Source organism: Cololabis saira, chromosome 10 (genome assembly GCF_033807715.1).
Source record: "Cololabis saira isolate AMF1-May2022 chromosome 10, fColSai1.1, whole genome shotgun sequence".
Lineage (NCBI taxonomy): Eukaryota > Metazoa > Chordata > Actinopteri > Beloniformes > Belonidae > Cololabis > Cololabis saira.
This window is the reverse complement of record NC_084596.1, coordinates 32,520,764-32,535,378: the sequence shown is the minus strand read 5'-3', so window position 1 is coordinate 32,535,378 and position 14,615 is coordinate 32,520,764. Positions and strand designations below refer to the sequence as shown.

General features: G+C 41.7%; 2 protein-coding genes across 2 annotated transcripts in view; one reads left to right on the top strand and one right to left on the bottom strand.

Annotated features, from left to right (window-relative positions):
* Positions 1-8,123, top strand: part of zgc:55943 (uncharacterized protein LOC406337 homolog) — a 9,366-nt gene extending 1,243 nt beyond the window's left edge. Inside the window, exons 2-6 of the mRNA XM_061732582.1 lie at positions 224-365; positions 3,751-3,830; positions 4,936-5,000; positions 5,086-5,149; positions 7,298-8,123. Of these exons, the coding sequence (XP_061588566.1) occupies positions 275-365; positions 3,751-3,830; positions 4,936-5,000; positions 5,086-5,149; positions 7,298-7,336 (339 nt within the window). The 5' untranslated portion in view covers positions 224-274 and the 3' untranslated portion in view covers positions 7,337-8,123. The remainder of the gene's footprint in view (positions 1-223; positions 366-3,750; positions 3,831-4,935; positions 5,001-5,085; positions 5,150-7,297) is intronic.
* tsen15 (TSEN15 tRNA splicing endonuclease subunit) lies at positions 6,775-10,292 on the bottom strand. The gene is made up of 4 exons (XM_061732581.1): positions 10,056-10,292; positions 9,901-9,982; positions 9,141-9,276; positions 6,775-9,042 (listed from the first exon to the last, which is right to left on the bottom strand). Exons 1-4 carry the CDS (start codon positions 10,128-10,130, stop codon positions 8,871-8,873), a joined length of 465 nt encoding a protein of 154 aa, XP_061588565.1. The 5' UTR covers positions 10,131-10,292; the 3' UTR covers positions 6,775-8,870.
* Positions 10,293-14,615: the final 4,323 nt, after the last annotated feature.

Sequence of the window (14,615 nt, the reverse complement as noted above, 5' to 3'; positions counted from 1 at the left end):
AAAGCTGTTGTATAAAGGTATGATAAATGATATCAGCTGGCGCACATTGTTTTTGTCTGTTCTTGTGACTTTTGTGACACATTTAATGGCAAATTATTACAGAAGCCAGTTAATTCCAAGGGGTTCACAAACTTTTTCTCAGCACACATGATGCCTCACAAGATCAGTTCCTGAAGTCCTGTTTTTTAAACCCACGTTGTCACTTCCTCGTACCTGTCCTCAGGTGTGCCTGTCATGCTCTGGGCTGAGGAGGAGAGCAGCTGAGGAGGAGGAGATGGGCTGCACCTCCGCCAAGCAGGTGTCTGCCGTGCCCAACGATGAGGAGGGCCAGAGTAAAGCCTACAGCAACGGGGACGTCGTCTCTGGTCAGTGCCTTCACCGCCTACAAATATCTAGACTCATTTCATCAGAGCTCATCCTGAAATTCTTCTTCTCTTCATAATAAACAAGAGTTTAGAGTGCAGATTTGTAGCTTTAATTTGAAGGTATTTACAGCCGCATTGGAAGAGTGGTTCAGGGATCAGCTCTTTAATGATTAGGGCTCTTATTTTGAAAAAACAAACAAACATAATTTGGCATTCATTACATCTCTGCTATTAAGTCAGTAAAACCATCAGGAGATGAGTCCAAAAGAGACGAAAGCCAACAAAATCCTGTCGCAGGAAGAAGCTGTTTGTGCAAGTGGACTGGACATATTTGCAACCTGAAAAAAACAAATTAGAGAAGTTAAAAGTTCTTTAATCCACAATGTAGAAAGAAAAATAATGCAATAATGGCAACGTGAGAAGTCCTGGAGCATCAAAACCATGCATGTGCACACGAAACGTTACTTATGACGTAAGATATCACACATTCTTGGGATCATGTGTACGCTTGTTTCTGCAGCCCCGTGACCCTGATGTGGGGAAGTGAAAATGCAATATAAATGCAACTTAATTTAACAGAGAACAAAACAAGGTGGTGAGTGATTCTGAATCGTCTGCAGGAGTGAATGAGTGAGTGTGTGTTTGTGTCCTTGGTCCTTGTGCGGGCGGTGATGGAGTGGGGACGGGTCCGGGCTGTCTCTCGTCTGGTGACAGCGGGGACAGGCTCCTGCCACCACGTGACTCTGAATGGGACAGAGAGAAAATAGACATCTGAATGAATGAATGAATGAGTGAGAGTGGGCGTCATTCTTACTCACATCTGTGCTGCAAAGCTGGACGCTAATGCCATAAAGACGAGAACGATGGTTTGGAGCTCGTTCTGGAACGTGATCACGCTGATCAACAGCCATCTAAGCTCCATCTGTACATGATCATGGACGTCATTTGTTTACCAGTTGGAGATAATTCAGATAATTCCTCCTCACATGCCCCCGATGCTTTCAGCTGATGCACTTTTTGGTGTCTTGTTCCTCACCAAACCCTTTACTTGCACTTTCCCCTGTGGAGGGTCTTTCCTCTGCGAGTCTAGAGCTTATCGCTTTTAACTGTTTTTTACGGTCTAGACATGGTGAGAATTAAATTATAGGGGGGTATTTTTAACCATAAATGTTTATATTTAACCATGAAAACTAGACTTGTCACAAATGGGGCTAAAAGAATGCATCTGTTAATTTCTGTGTTTGTACTTACACAGTTTTACACCGATTTTGAATCCTTTCACTGGTAAAAAACATCAACATTTCATGACACTTCCCAAGAGAAGACCAGTCGGCTCAGATTACAGACGGACACTCGCTGCAAATCAAACTCAGACTCTAACGGTAGCAAAGTGGAAAACTCTGGACTTCACTCAGGGAGACCTGAACTATGAGTTAGCGTGTTCTCCTACAATCCAAAATCATGTACGTCATATTGATGATTAATATGGCTATTAATGTTAGTAGATGAACCGGGTAATATAGATATATAGTATGTAGTAAACACTATGATTATGGTATAATTTATTTAGATGGAAAATGTATAGGAGTTTGGATAAAAACCACATAAAATAATTTGTACACGTACATTTATGTATAGTATAGATGGTAAAATCAGATATCATCACGTTCTCGTGGTTATATGTGTATTATGTCCCCTTTTTACTTCATTATTCATCGATATTAGTGAGTAAAAGTAGTAGTATATTTTTGTATACACATTGGCACAAATTAGTACCTATTTATTAGCACATCAGAATCAGCTTTAATGACAACGTTTGAACATATCAAACAGGGAATTTGACTTCGGTTAACACCGTTGGCACCATTGTTGTTATAAGGTGCCATTTTTCCAAAAGAGGATGACACTGGGATGGAAAAAAGGCATCTTCACACTGTGTCAAGTGTCAAGGTGCAAAAAGGTGTCCTGAGCGGAAGGGGGGGGGCTAGTGGGAGCAGAGCGTCTTGTTTTCATATATGTTAAGGTATGTGTGCTCTTTAAGTATATGTACTTCCATCTGTACATACACACCTGCATGTGTCACTACTTGAATCTGTAATGTTTTAGTTAATTTTCTGTCCATCAATGTTTATCCATAATGTCCCTCGCCCTCCACCCCAACATGCACACACATACAGGTTAGTTTGTCTCTATATGTGGCCCTGTGGTGGGCCCAGGACCGGCCCAGGCGGTACCCCGGCCTTTAACCTGTAATCTAACTATCATTTTGCTCTGTGAACAGTGGGGCTAACTACTGCATTAGTATTTCCATGTTTGCAGACAAGAACAGTTTCCAATCTTCAAGTCTAACAATTTCATAATCACTGAGAAACATTTAGATTTATTTTAGTCTGGAATAATCAATAAATCAATCAATATATCAGTCAGTCAGCATATTCTTATGTCCCCTAAAATGGAAGCAGAGAGTGTTTGGCCTTTAAATGTTAGCCATCCGTCTCAGTCAATTATCACGATGACTGCAGTGTAATTTGATGACTTGTTTCGATTATTCCACCTCAACGGTTTCAGCTCTATAAAAAAACACTGTGCACTTTGTGAGGACCGGCACTAGCGGAGGTTCGGCTTCGGGTTTTAGCTCCATCGCTTCCACAGCCGAGCAGAAGCTCACGTTGGGAGGATGTCATCGAGTAAATTTCACAGATTCATCAGTTTCCTCTTCTATCCCATGTCGTTTAGTGCTAAAATATCGTCAAGTGCAAAAGTTAGTACCCCCTCTTTCTATAAACACATAATAATCTTATCACCTTTTACCATAACAACATTTATGTAACAGATCTGACCCAACCACGAAAACAAAAAAGCTCCAGTCTGGAGCATTTAGGTGTGTCAAAACAATGCCAAGAGGGAAAGACATGAGCAGGGCTTTAAGAGAAGTATTGCTGCTATTCATCAGTCTGGAAAAGTTTATAAATGATCCACAGGAACCAGGCGATTCTCCTTCAACCATTTTAACCACATGGGAAGCTGCAGCTCAATTAACAGAGTTTTGTTATCATCACCGCCGAGATATAATCAATATATAGCTCTCACTACGTTAATCTGACGCCTCTGCTCAGAAGGATTTCTGCACAGGCGACCATGAGTGTGCAGGATGAGCGATGGAGAGGCTGAGAAAAGAGGAGAATCAGGCCATCAGCCCTTGTGTTTTGCCAGCTATTGTTGGGAGAGGATTTAGTGCGGAGCGTGAGAGTTGGAGCACATAATCACTTTGCCAAGTACTGAACTGTGAGAACCGTTAACCTCGGAGGGTTGAGAGCTGGTCGTCCTGGATCTGCTGTCGCACATTCATAAGAGGAGCTCCTCTCTGTCCCCCTCTCTGCCACAGACGAGTACAAGGTGAAGGCGGTGGAGAAAGTCAAGTACATCAGCGGAGAAGAGGCGGGGGAGGACGGCCACGACGGCTCCGTGCGTGTTTCCTCTTTTATTCCTCCGGTTTGATGTCTCCCATGGGGATTTTAATCACATCTACTGTAGTCTTCTGTGTTTATCTGTAGCTATCTTTGGAAACAGATCATGACTTCATCGTGTGACGCATCTGATCAAATTTTATTTGTGGAAAGGTTTCCATCAATACTGAAGAAATGGATAAAGAAATATTGTTAATATATAAAAAAACAAGATTAATACACAAAGAATGCAAATATAACATTTGTGTAGCAAAAAAAAAACAACACAAAATGTTTATTTACAAAAAAATTATAAATCATTAATAAAACTTGATAAGATGTGTCTACATTTATTAATTTCATGGGGCTTTTGTTTTTTAATATCAGTGGACCATTATTTTCTAAAGACTTTGGTTTACTTCCAAATAATTATTTCTCGAGGTTTTTATTGTCTAATATCACATGTATTCATTTCTAGAGATGTTTACTCGTTTTTGTGTAGTTTTATTATATTACAACCCTTTTATTAATTTCAGGAGACATTTATTTTGAAATGAAATCTTTGTTCCAACTCCTTATAATCAAACAAGGCTGCATGATTGTCTGATTTAAGTCAGATAGAGAAGCAGCTTTCAGGAACAAGTGTCCATAAACAACATATTCATCCGGTTACGGTTCCTGCCGTGCATTTTCTCACATACAAGTGAAAATGGATGGATGAGTGTAGGGATAAGTGTGAGGTTAAGTGTGAGAGTAAGTGTGAGGATACAGTAAGTGCCGTGGTCATGGACACGTTAAAAAGTGCCTTCTTCTCCAGTGTGTCTGACTCAGAAGATCCATCATCTGGATACAAGAGAAGTCAGATATCAGGATGAAAACCAATTCATTGGAAATAAATAAATCTGAGATTTTAAAACTAAAAGTTTCATGAAATAAGTAAATGTGGCACTAGCAAATACATTCTCTTGAAGTAATACATGTAGTATTATATTATACTGTATCTGTAGGAACTTACTTGGCTCCCTTTGCATTTTACTGAGAAACTGACACAAAAATGAGAGATTATAGTTTCTAGGAAGAGAGACTGTGTACATATTCATTCATGTGCATGTGTTGCTCTGCAGGAGAAGAGCGCGCTGCTCGGGACGGGACAAAACGTGGACGACCCAAGGTCAAATGGAAAGATTCTGTAAGCATCTCCGATGGCCTGGTAAACAGGTTTGGTCCCGGGTCCACGTGTGGCGCTCTAACCGGCTGCGTTGTCTTTCCCCCAGGAGCATCCACTCCTCCGAGAGTCAGCAGGAGTTCTTCCGGATGCTGGACGAGAAAATTGAAAAGGTAAATGACGACGAAGCATCCCAGAGTTCAAACCTGCTCAGTTACAGAGACAGCAGGTGACATAACCACACCGTAAATCTGGATATGTCGCGTCCAAAGTCCCAGATATATTATTACATTGTTACAAAGACGTGGCTCACTCAGTCCTCCTGGAGAAGAAACACTTCTGACCTCCCGCCCCGTACGAAAGGGGACGTCCTCTCCCAAAACCCAGAAAATATGAACATTTACTTTTGGAAGAGGAAAAAAGGTCATAGATATAATCACAGGTTTGTGTGTAAATGTGGAATAAAACTGTTGTAGCCGAGGAAAAAAACAAAAACTGAAACACGCCCGTCATGAGGAGCTCGGTCCTATCTGCCTATCAGCATGTCGTTATTTGTGTAGTAAAAATAAGATTCAACGCAGAAACTGTGTGAAAAACTGACCACGTTTTTGGTTCCATTAAATCAGCCTATCAAATACATTCTAATCCATTTAGATTTGTCATCGATCTGAGGCCTCATTAAAAAAAAAAGAAACAAAAACCTCTTTAATCTGATGATGCTTTTCTCGCTCAGCTGCTGAAGCAACTAGAAGCAAACTACCATGGGTTAAACTTTCTTCTCGTTTTGTATGTTACATCACTTTCTGACACCCTCTCTTTCTGTCTGATACTGGTTGCGATACCTGAGCTGTACTTGACGGCTGACGCCCGTCTGATAGCCGCGTTGCAGCGGTCCAGTCAAAGTCCAGACCGCTAACTTGTCTCTCAGTGCTGTAGAGATGTGAATGAATGACTGCAAAAACCTCTGATTTGCAGCCACCTTCCTCTACAGCAGTGGTCTTCAACCCTGGTCCTCAAGATCTACTGTCCTGCATGTTTTACATGTTTCCCTGCTTCATTGCACCGTGATAAAAGTGACTGTGTCGTTAACAGAATTGTGCAGACCTTGATGACGAGGTGATGACGATGATTAATTGGAATCAGGTGTGTTAAAGCAGAGAAAACTAAAAAAAAAAAAAGGACACCGGCCCTCGAGGACCAGGATTGGTGACCCCTGTTTTAGATGTTTCCTGGCCCTCATCACACCTGATTCTAATTAACGGTCCTCATTAGCTTGTTATCAAGGTCTCTCTGGATGTATCACGGTGTGCTGAAGCAGGGTGGCATCTAAAACATGCAAGACCGGGGGCCTCGAGGACCAGGGTTGGGAAACACTGATCTAAAACCACGTCGGAGACATCAAGCAGAAAACAGTGACTTCAGGTTATTGGTGTTTGTACAAGCCTTTATAATTATGGGTTATGTTCAGTTTTTCTACACACATATGACAGGTTTCATTCAATTACATGTGTATAATAGGGCTAGGCGATATGGACCAAAAAGTCATATCTCGATATTTTCTGGCTGAATGGCGATACTCGATATATATCGATTTTTTTTCTGTGCCATAATTGGGGTTTCCCCCAAAGCATTATAGCATAGCATCTCTGTTAGCTTCATTTTTTTCTGAGGCAAACCCTTAAAAAATGCCAAATGTCACACAGGTACCTTTATTAACAGGTCTGCACAATATCAAAATGTATAAAACAAATGAAATAAAAATAAACTGCCTGCATATATAGAATAAAAATGCTTCTTGAATAAAATAAAACAAATATCCCTTTCCTGCATAACAATTAAATTAAAATACACTGTGCAATTAATACAATGTAGACCGTAACAGGAAGACTTTTCCACTGAGGTTGACAGTTGTGCAAATAAAACATTTGCGCAAATCTCAAATAAAACATTCAAGTCAATTTGTCACAAAATAAGCTATATCAAAATCATATATATATTTTTTTTAAATCGATATAAACGATATTGTCTCGTACCATATCGCGTTTGAAAATATATCTATATATTCAAATCTCGATATATCGCCCAGCCCAAGTGTATAATACATCTGAGGTTGTTTTTACTTGTTTTTTTAATCCTCTTATGCTGCTCAGATGATAAATTCTCATATAAGGATATAATTAGTACATCAGAATATGAGGACCTTGGTTGACCTTGGTTGATCGGTGACATGGGCACATAAAGTCCACTCCTGGTTCTGTGTCTGGCTGTGATTGGTTGCAGTACCAGCATGTCCCTGTTGTAACGGTGTGTGTCTCCTGCAGGGCCGGGACTACTGCTCAGAAGAGGAGGATATGACATAACTCCAGCCGTCCCAGAATGAAAGGGGACCGTCACTCCAGCGGTGCCGACGGATCGGAGCACGTTCAGGGAGCGGCCACGTTTTGATTAACCCCACGAGTACCTGTGAAGAGCAGTGTCCTGACTCCAAGCAAGCACCTTTTTGCTCTCCTAATCAAGATTACAACCTGAAACTATTTTAAGATCCTCCGAGGTGAGAATGAGACCCGCGTTTATGTCCTGACTGAAGCCGCCGCCGGGCCACAGCGGTGGGGACCTGGAACTGTCGGCAGGTGCCTGCTGGAGACGTGTGGAGGCTGCAGGCCGCTGCGGGCGGGAACCCCCTGCAGCAGCAGCCACAGCTCTCCGGTGGACTTTAACTAAGTGAAAACCTTCACCCGGGAATGCTTCCCCGCCGGGCTGGAGGTCAGCGAAGGGAGACGGTGTGAACCTCTTTTCTACAGCGCGTGGGCCAGTGCCGCGCGTACGTCAGTCTGCGTCCGTTTCTGTTGAGATTCATGGGATTTTTACGTTGAACAAGGCTCAGGGTTAAAGTGTTGTAAACTCCGTCTCATGTAGTCTTTCCTGACTTTCAGACACCGCTGCACCATGAAAGACACGTGCACTCGTACACACCGGGGCCACCGGGCCCCGATTCAACATCAGTTTCATGTAATCCAGCGAATAGACACTGTAATGCCACGTATGAATCTGATCATGTATCCTATTCACCAGTGTTAAATCATTGTGTTTCCATGTGATTTTTTTTTTTCTTTTATTGAAAGAAATAAAAGGGTTTTCAGGAATTTATCCCTCTAACAGACAATGTTTTAAAAGAAGAAACGACACAGCTGACCTGCAAGATGGAGAACAAGAGAGATGTCAAGAGTCTTATTTTACATAGTTAATGTCGTACGTTTTACTGCAAAGAGTGTGAATGACTGGCAGCAAACTGAAAACGGTGCTGTGCACCCACGAGGAAGGTCTGCAGCCGGAGCCGTCCTACACGCCACAACAGTCTGAGTTACTCTTGAGTTTACACCAGCCCGCAGGCAGATCAATAATCAGATCTTTATAGGCTGAGCGTGAACAAAAACCAGCTGGTTAATGTCTTAGGAGTGAAAACCGGGCAAGCTTGCATGTTGGCCAACGTATTCTGTTCATCTGCTCTCTAAATGAAACCTGCAAACAAGTGGAAGCTCGCTCAAATGCTCTTGGCAGATGCTGAATGTAAATACAGAAGAGGAATCTCTCCATGCTGCAACCATATCCTTGTAGTTCATGCTCCATGCATGTAGCATGTCCACATGCAGACGCCGAGCGTGTCTCAGGGAGACGTACTAACAGCCGAGGACCTAATCCGCTGCTGCAGGACACCGTCATCATGTGTCATATGAGACCTGTCCAGGTACATCCTGGTACCAGGCATCTCGTTCTCATGCAGCATCAGTTCAGCCATTTACAACCTGGATTGAGGTTCTGAATTCATCACTAGGAGTCATGCGCGACCACCACGCCTCCATCCTCTCTGAATCCCCCGTCTTCTCCTTCAGCAGCTCAGCGCCGCTGCCGCCTCTTCCGATGCTGCCGCCGGCCCTCGTCCTGGAAAGGGCCCGCGGGGGGGTCCGGCGTCACCAGCCCATCAGTCATCCTCTGATACACCAGCGTGGAGTCTGTTGCCACGGCGCACAGGAGCATGGGGAAGCCCCGGTCCAGCACGTGGCGGATGCTGCACGGGGAAGAGAAGGGAGCTGCGGGTTACTAGGGATGTGAGAGAAGCAGCCTGCGACGGTTAAAACCCGGGAGCCCCCCCGGCATCTCTGTCACCTTCTGTGGGCCAGAGACCGGTGAGCTGGCAGGGGGAGGACGGACTGGACCGGTGCTTCATCCTTCTCCCGTCCCTCCAGCAGGACCAGCTGCAGCTCGGGACTCCTGACACAAGACACCTGCTGCCACCGCCGCACTGCACAAGCAAGGGGAACATGTCTCTCATGCAATACTTTGCTTCAAGTTTCCATCCGGACGTTTCTTTGCATATACAGGACTGTCTCAGAAAATTTTAATATTGTAATAAAGTCCTTTATTTTCTGTAATGCAATTAAAAAAAAATGTCATACATTCTGGATTCATTACAAATCAACTGAAATATTGCAAGCCTTTTATTATTTTAATATTGCTGATTATGGCTTACAGTTTAAGATTCCCAGAATATTCTAATTTTTTTAAATAGGGTATTTTAGTTTTCTTAAACTGTAAGCCATGATCAACAATATTAAAATAATAAAAGGCTTACAATATTTCAGTTGATTTGTAATGAATCCAGAATGTATGACATTTTTGCATTACAGAAAATAAAGACAATATTCTAATTTTCTGAGACAGTCCTGTACATTTATAAAGACTTGTAACTCAGACTCCATGTTGGAGCATCTTTAACCCTCATTATTCCAGCACTGTGCATTTCAGAGCCCCCAGTAGTAACTTATTTTACAGATAATCTCATCATCCATTGACTTGGACAGGGTTTTCTTTCTTCTCATAATGATATACAAAGATCTGCAGCTCTCTGCATGGAAACAGACCTCACCTTCAGCGAGGTCCATGTACACCAGGAAGGCAGCGTGGAGCTGGGCGCTGTCCTCCACCCCCAGAGCCTTCATCTGCTGGTACTGACAACACACCCTGTTATGGGGACAGGCTGGAGATGATATTACTACTGAGAAACAACCTTCTCTCTCTCACCATCGGATGCTGCAGGATCCAGTTTGCAGGCGGCGCTTCCTCGGAAACCTCTGATTTGTTTGACCCCGCTGACATTTTAATTTCTAAACGAATCTGCTGGATAATTATCCCCTCGTGACATCAGCCGTGAACACGCGTGGTTGGTTTGTGTTGGCTGCAGTGCTACATTAATGGTCATCCGGATGGAAACAAGCTAGTTTTCTGTTCCGCTTACCTAGCGACAGACCAGCACGATGATGCCTTTCAGACTGAACTCAGGGTACCACTGGCTATATTTCCCAAATAAAAAAAATTATGAAAAAAATATAATAATAAACACCTCCTTATTCACATACTAACTCCCAACGCAATATACAAATTGAGATGTAGAGATAGGAAGTAATTAATAAGAACACATGTAACATTTCTGTCAATCCCAAAAAGTTATTAAATGTAAAAAAAAATAGAATGTACTAATTTGCAAGTCTCCTGTCCTAATCATAAAACATATAAAGTGTTGAAAGTGAAAGAAGTACTATGTTAAGAAAAACCTATTTCAAATGCTCATTACTAATATAAATACATAAATAGTTTAATTTATAAGGTGTTTTCCTATTGGATATTTTATTAAAAGGAAATTGTATAATTATTAATAAATTAATTATGAAATCATATAATTAAAAAAACATTTAAATAAATTAACTTAAATGCCTATGTAGAAAGTGAATTACTAGATTAATTTAGAAATTTTGTAAATTATTTCTTTATTTGGACATGCATTTTCAAAAATATTTTAAAAATACATTATTTAATAATGAATGTTCAATTGTGTTAATAGTGTTCAATTACAAAACAGCTGAAATATTTCAGTATTTATTATGTATTTATGAACTAATTTGCATTTCAATTCATTAATATATTTTATTATTTCCAAATTAACAAGCAATGATTTAAAAAACAAAATTCGTATAACACTTTGCACGACCCCCCTGGTCCTCCAAAGAGTCACTGTTAAGCTTTGGCTTTTGTCCTTGACTACAGAGATTTATCCAGTTTACTCAAATCTTTTGATATTATTTATTATTCACGAAGAAATATTAAAAATCTTCACAATTGTATGACAAGCAGCATTATTCAAGAATAGTTTCACAAGTTTTAGACCCATTGTGTTTTGCAGATTGGTGATTGTCATTACTTCTGAGATGCTCTGCCTCTGTAAGATGCTCTTCTTGTACTCTGTTGTCACTGATCTGTTGCCAACCCGCTGTGAGATATTTCTCTTGGTGTTTCTTTTTACCTTTCCAGCCTTGTGCCCCCCCATCCATTTTTCTGAGGCATGTTACTGCCATAAAAATGCCTAAATTAGCTAATATTCTCCATGAAGTGGTAAAATGTTGCACTTTTAGCATCTGATATGTCTTCCATGTGCTATTCTGAAAAAAAATATGGGTTCATGGATTTTTAAAAATGTGTATCTTGGACCGCATCCTAACTTTTTTTGGAAGTGAGTTTGTAGTTTTTCTCTGTCATTCCTACTTTATCTCTCTCGTTCTCTGGGTGTTTGTGTTATCATGCATGTGTGAGTTGACCTCTGCCCCCTCAGTTGCATCAGTCTCAGGTGTGACGCAGCTTTTGGACATTGAGGGGATCCATTTTTTCTCAGGAGATTTTGCAGCACATCCCTTCCTGCACAGAGAAGCTGTTACCTACATCTCCACCAGCCCGCCCCACTGAAGCCCCCAGAGCCGACCTCACCCTCACATGCACGTTGTGCAGCACAGCCCGCCTCACGCCTTGGGACGCTCAGACGGGACTATCTGAAGGACTGTATTGCTATTTGGTAAAGTGACATCTCATATTATATGAAATACATATGAACAATATTCATGTGTTGTTTTGGAGAAAGACTGAATGTTTTCATGTTACTACAGAAATGTGATGAATGATTATAAAGATGAATAATTATAAAAAATAATCATAAAAATGCTGTGTAGGTGGATACAGTATGTTGATATCAATAATTGAAACTGAACTATTGTGGCCAACCAAACTAAAATTTATGAATCTCACATTCTTTTAATTTATTTCCCTTTGGAGATTAATATAGTGTTTTTTTTCTTCCCCCAATTGTTCACATTCCACATTTATGTTTTTATGTAAGGACACAAGTAGTTCTCATACAGAAGAAAAGTGTATTTATTAAGCACAATTCATGCATACAAGCAGTTCAAAATACTTTATAAATTTACAGAGACAATAACAGAGATTTGACAGATTAATAGTGATTAACAGGTCAACACAAAAATAAAGAAAATAGGTGAAAACCCAACAAATCCCTTGGTCCCTGATCTTTGAGTTGCCACTAGCTGACTTCAGAAGCTCAGTTTTGAGATTATATGTATTTTAGGATTAAGTGCACTTGTCTTACTACACATTTTTACTAAACGTTTACTAAACAGAATATTAAATGTAATTAATCAGTTAAGCAGAACTCTTTTTATTGCAAGACTTACGTTTTTTTTCTCCATTTAAATATAATTAAGAGAAATTATTAACACTTAAAGGAAAAGAAACCAAATGAAAACAGCAGTACTGTAAGTCTGGATTTGTAAGCGGCTGCTGTTGAGGCATGTTGGACGTTATCAGGAGGTACATTTCAGAGTTTACTGGCATAGCGAGTAAAGCCTGTTTCACTGTGTAAGGATATAAATGATCTCACGTGTGCTGCAGAGACATATCTGAGAGGTTTGATCCCTGCCCTTTCAGTGCCCCATAAACAAGCATCAGTTCTTTGAAATCAGTCCTTTGATTCACTAACAAAGTACAAAGGTGTTGATGTTGGTGGTCGTGTCGGGAGTAGGAGTCACATGGAGCATCGAGGGTAAGTGGGTGCAATAAGACTGATAAAAGCTTCCAGACTGAAATTCTTCACCATCCTCATGACACAGTAAAGTGCGTGATATCCTCTAATCCAGGGGTCGGCAACCCGCGGCTCTAGAGCTCTTTAGCGCCGCCCTAGTGGCTCCCTGGAGCTTTTTCAAAAATGTTTGACCTTTTTTTTTCCCTTTTTTTCCTCTTTTTTCCCTTTTTTCTTTCTTTTCTTCATTTTTCCTTTCCTTTTTAATCTCAACATTTTGACTTTTTTCTCAACATTTCAACTTTTTTCTATTTTGGTCCAATATGGCTCATTCAACATTTTGGGTTGCCGACCCCTGCTCTAATCCATCCGTTTTCCTCCGCTTATCGAATGTAGTGGCCTAAGCAGGGAAGCCCAGACCTCCCTCTCCCCGGTCACTTCATCCAGCTCTAAATCAGGCCTAAAAACATTACTGCTTACTGAAGCGTTAGCGTACTCTTAAATTAAATAATTATGATTTTTGAAAACTGCACGAAGTTATGGATAAGCCCTGAATGCAGACATTGTGACGTAGAATTGTCAAATTGGTCTGATTCACCGCACGAATCGGCACAGATTACTTTTGTAATACTGTATTTGACCCGGTCTTTGTACGTTTTGACCGTATAGAAACGTAAATCTTGTCATTTTAAAAACGAGATGTACCTGCTGGACTCTTTTGACTTTCTTGGTCTTCCCTGGGGTCTCCTCCTAGTGGGACATGCCTAGAAGACCTCACCAGGGAGGTGTCCACGACCAAGCTTCTCCCCCTGTCTTTAAGGAACGTAGACTGACCGGTAAATCGAGAGGGTCACCTTTTGGCTCATCTCCTTCTTCACCACGACAGATCGCTGCAGAGCCCGCATCACTGTGGACACCGCACCAACCCGCCTATCCATCTCCCGCTCCATTGTTCCCCTCACTCATGATCAAGACACCGAGATACTCAAACTCCTCCACTTGGGGAAGGATCTGATTCCCGACTTGAGAGGGCACCCCACCCTTTCCCAACTGAAGACCATGGTCTCGGAGTTGGAGGAGCTGATTCTCATCCCAGCCGTGTCAGACTCAGCAGGGAACTGCTCCAGCGAACTGATCCAGCGGGAGTTGAGTGTCTTGGCCTGATGAGGCCAACAGAACCACGTCATCTGCAAAAAGCAGAGAGCCAGTTCTGAGGCCAACAGTCCAGACCCCCCCTTCTCCTCGGCTATCTCGGCTAGACTATCCTCTAAGCTTCTCTTCCTAAACTTCAGAGTCTCCTTCCTTTTTACCATCAATTCATACAGGGACCAAAACACTGGCTCAACTCCCACGTGATGACATGAAAGCAGTCAGGACTCAGAACCACCACATGAGTTTGGACAGACTATATACTGGCGAGACAGTTGCCCTGCGTCATTACATTGAATTACATTTTAATTCTGCCATCTATTAATGTTGCCTCTTTGTTTATCAGTGTTGGGACAGGTACAGATTGCTAACATTGGCGATATGAATTTTATGAATCCTGGTCACTGAAGGCGGTAATATTCCAGTATAAACACAGGTCCTCTGCAGGTGAACTCCAGTTTGTTCTCATCCATAAGTGGAAAAGACTGGATTGGTTTGTCCTTCCCATGATGCACTCAGCTCTCCCTCTGGACCTGAGGTGAGAAGCCAGCCTCGACCTCCTTCCCTCCTCACCC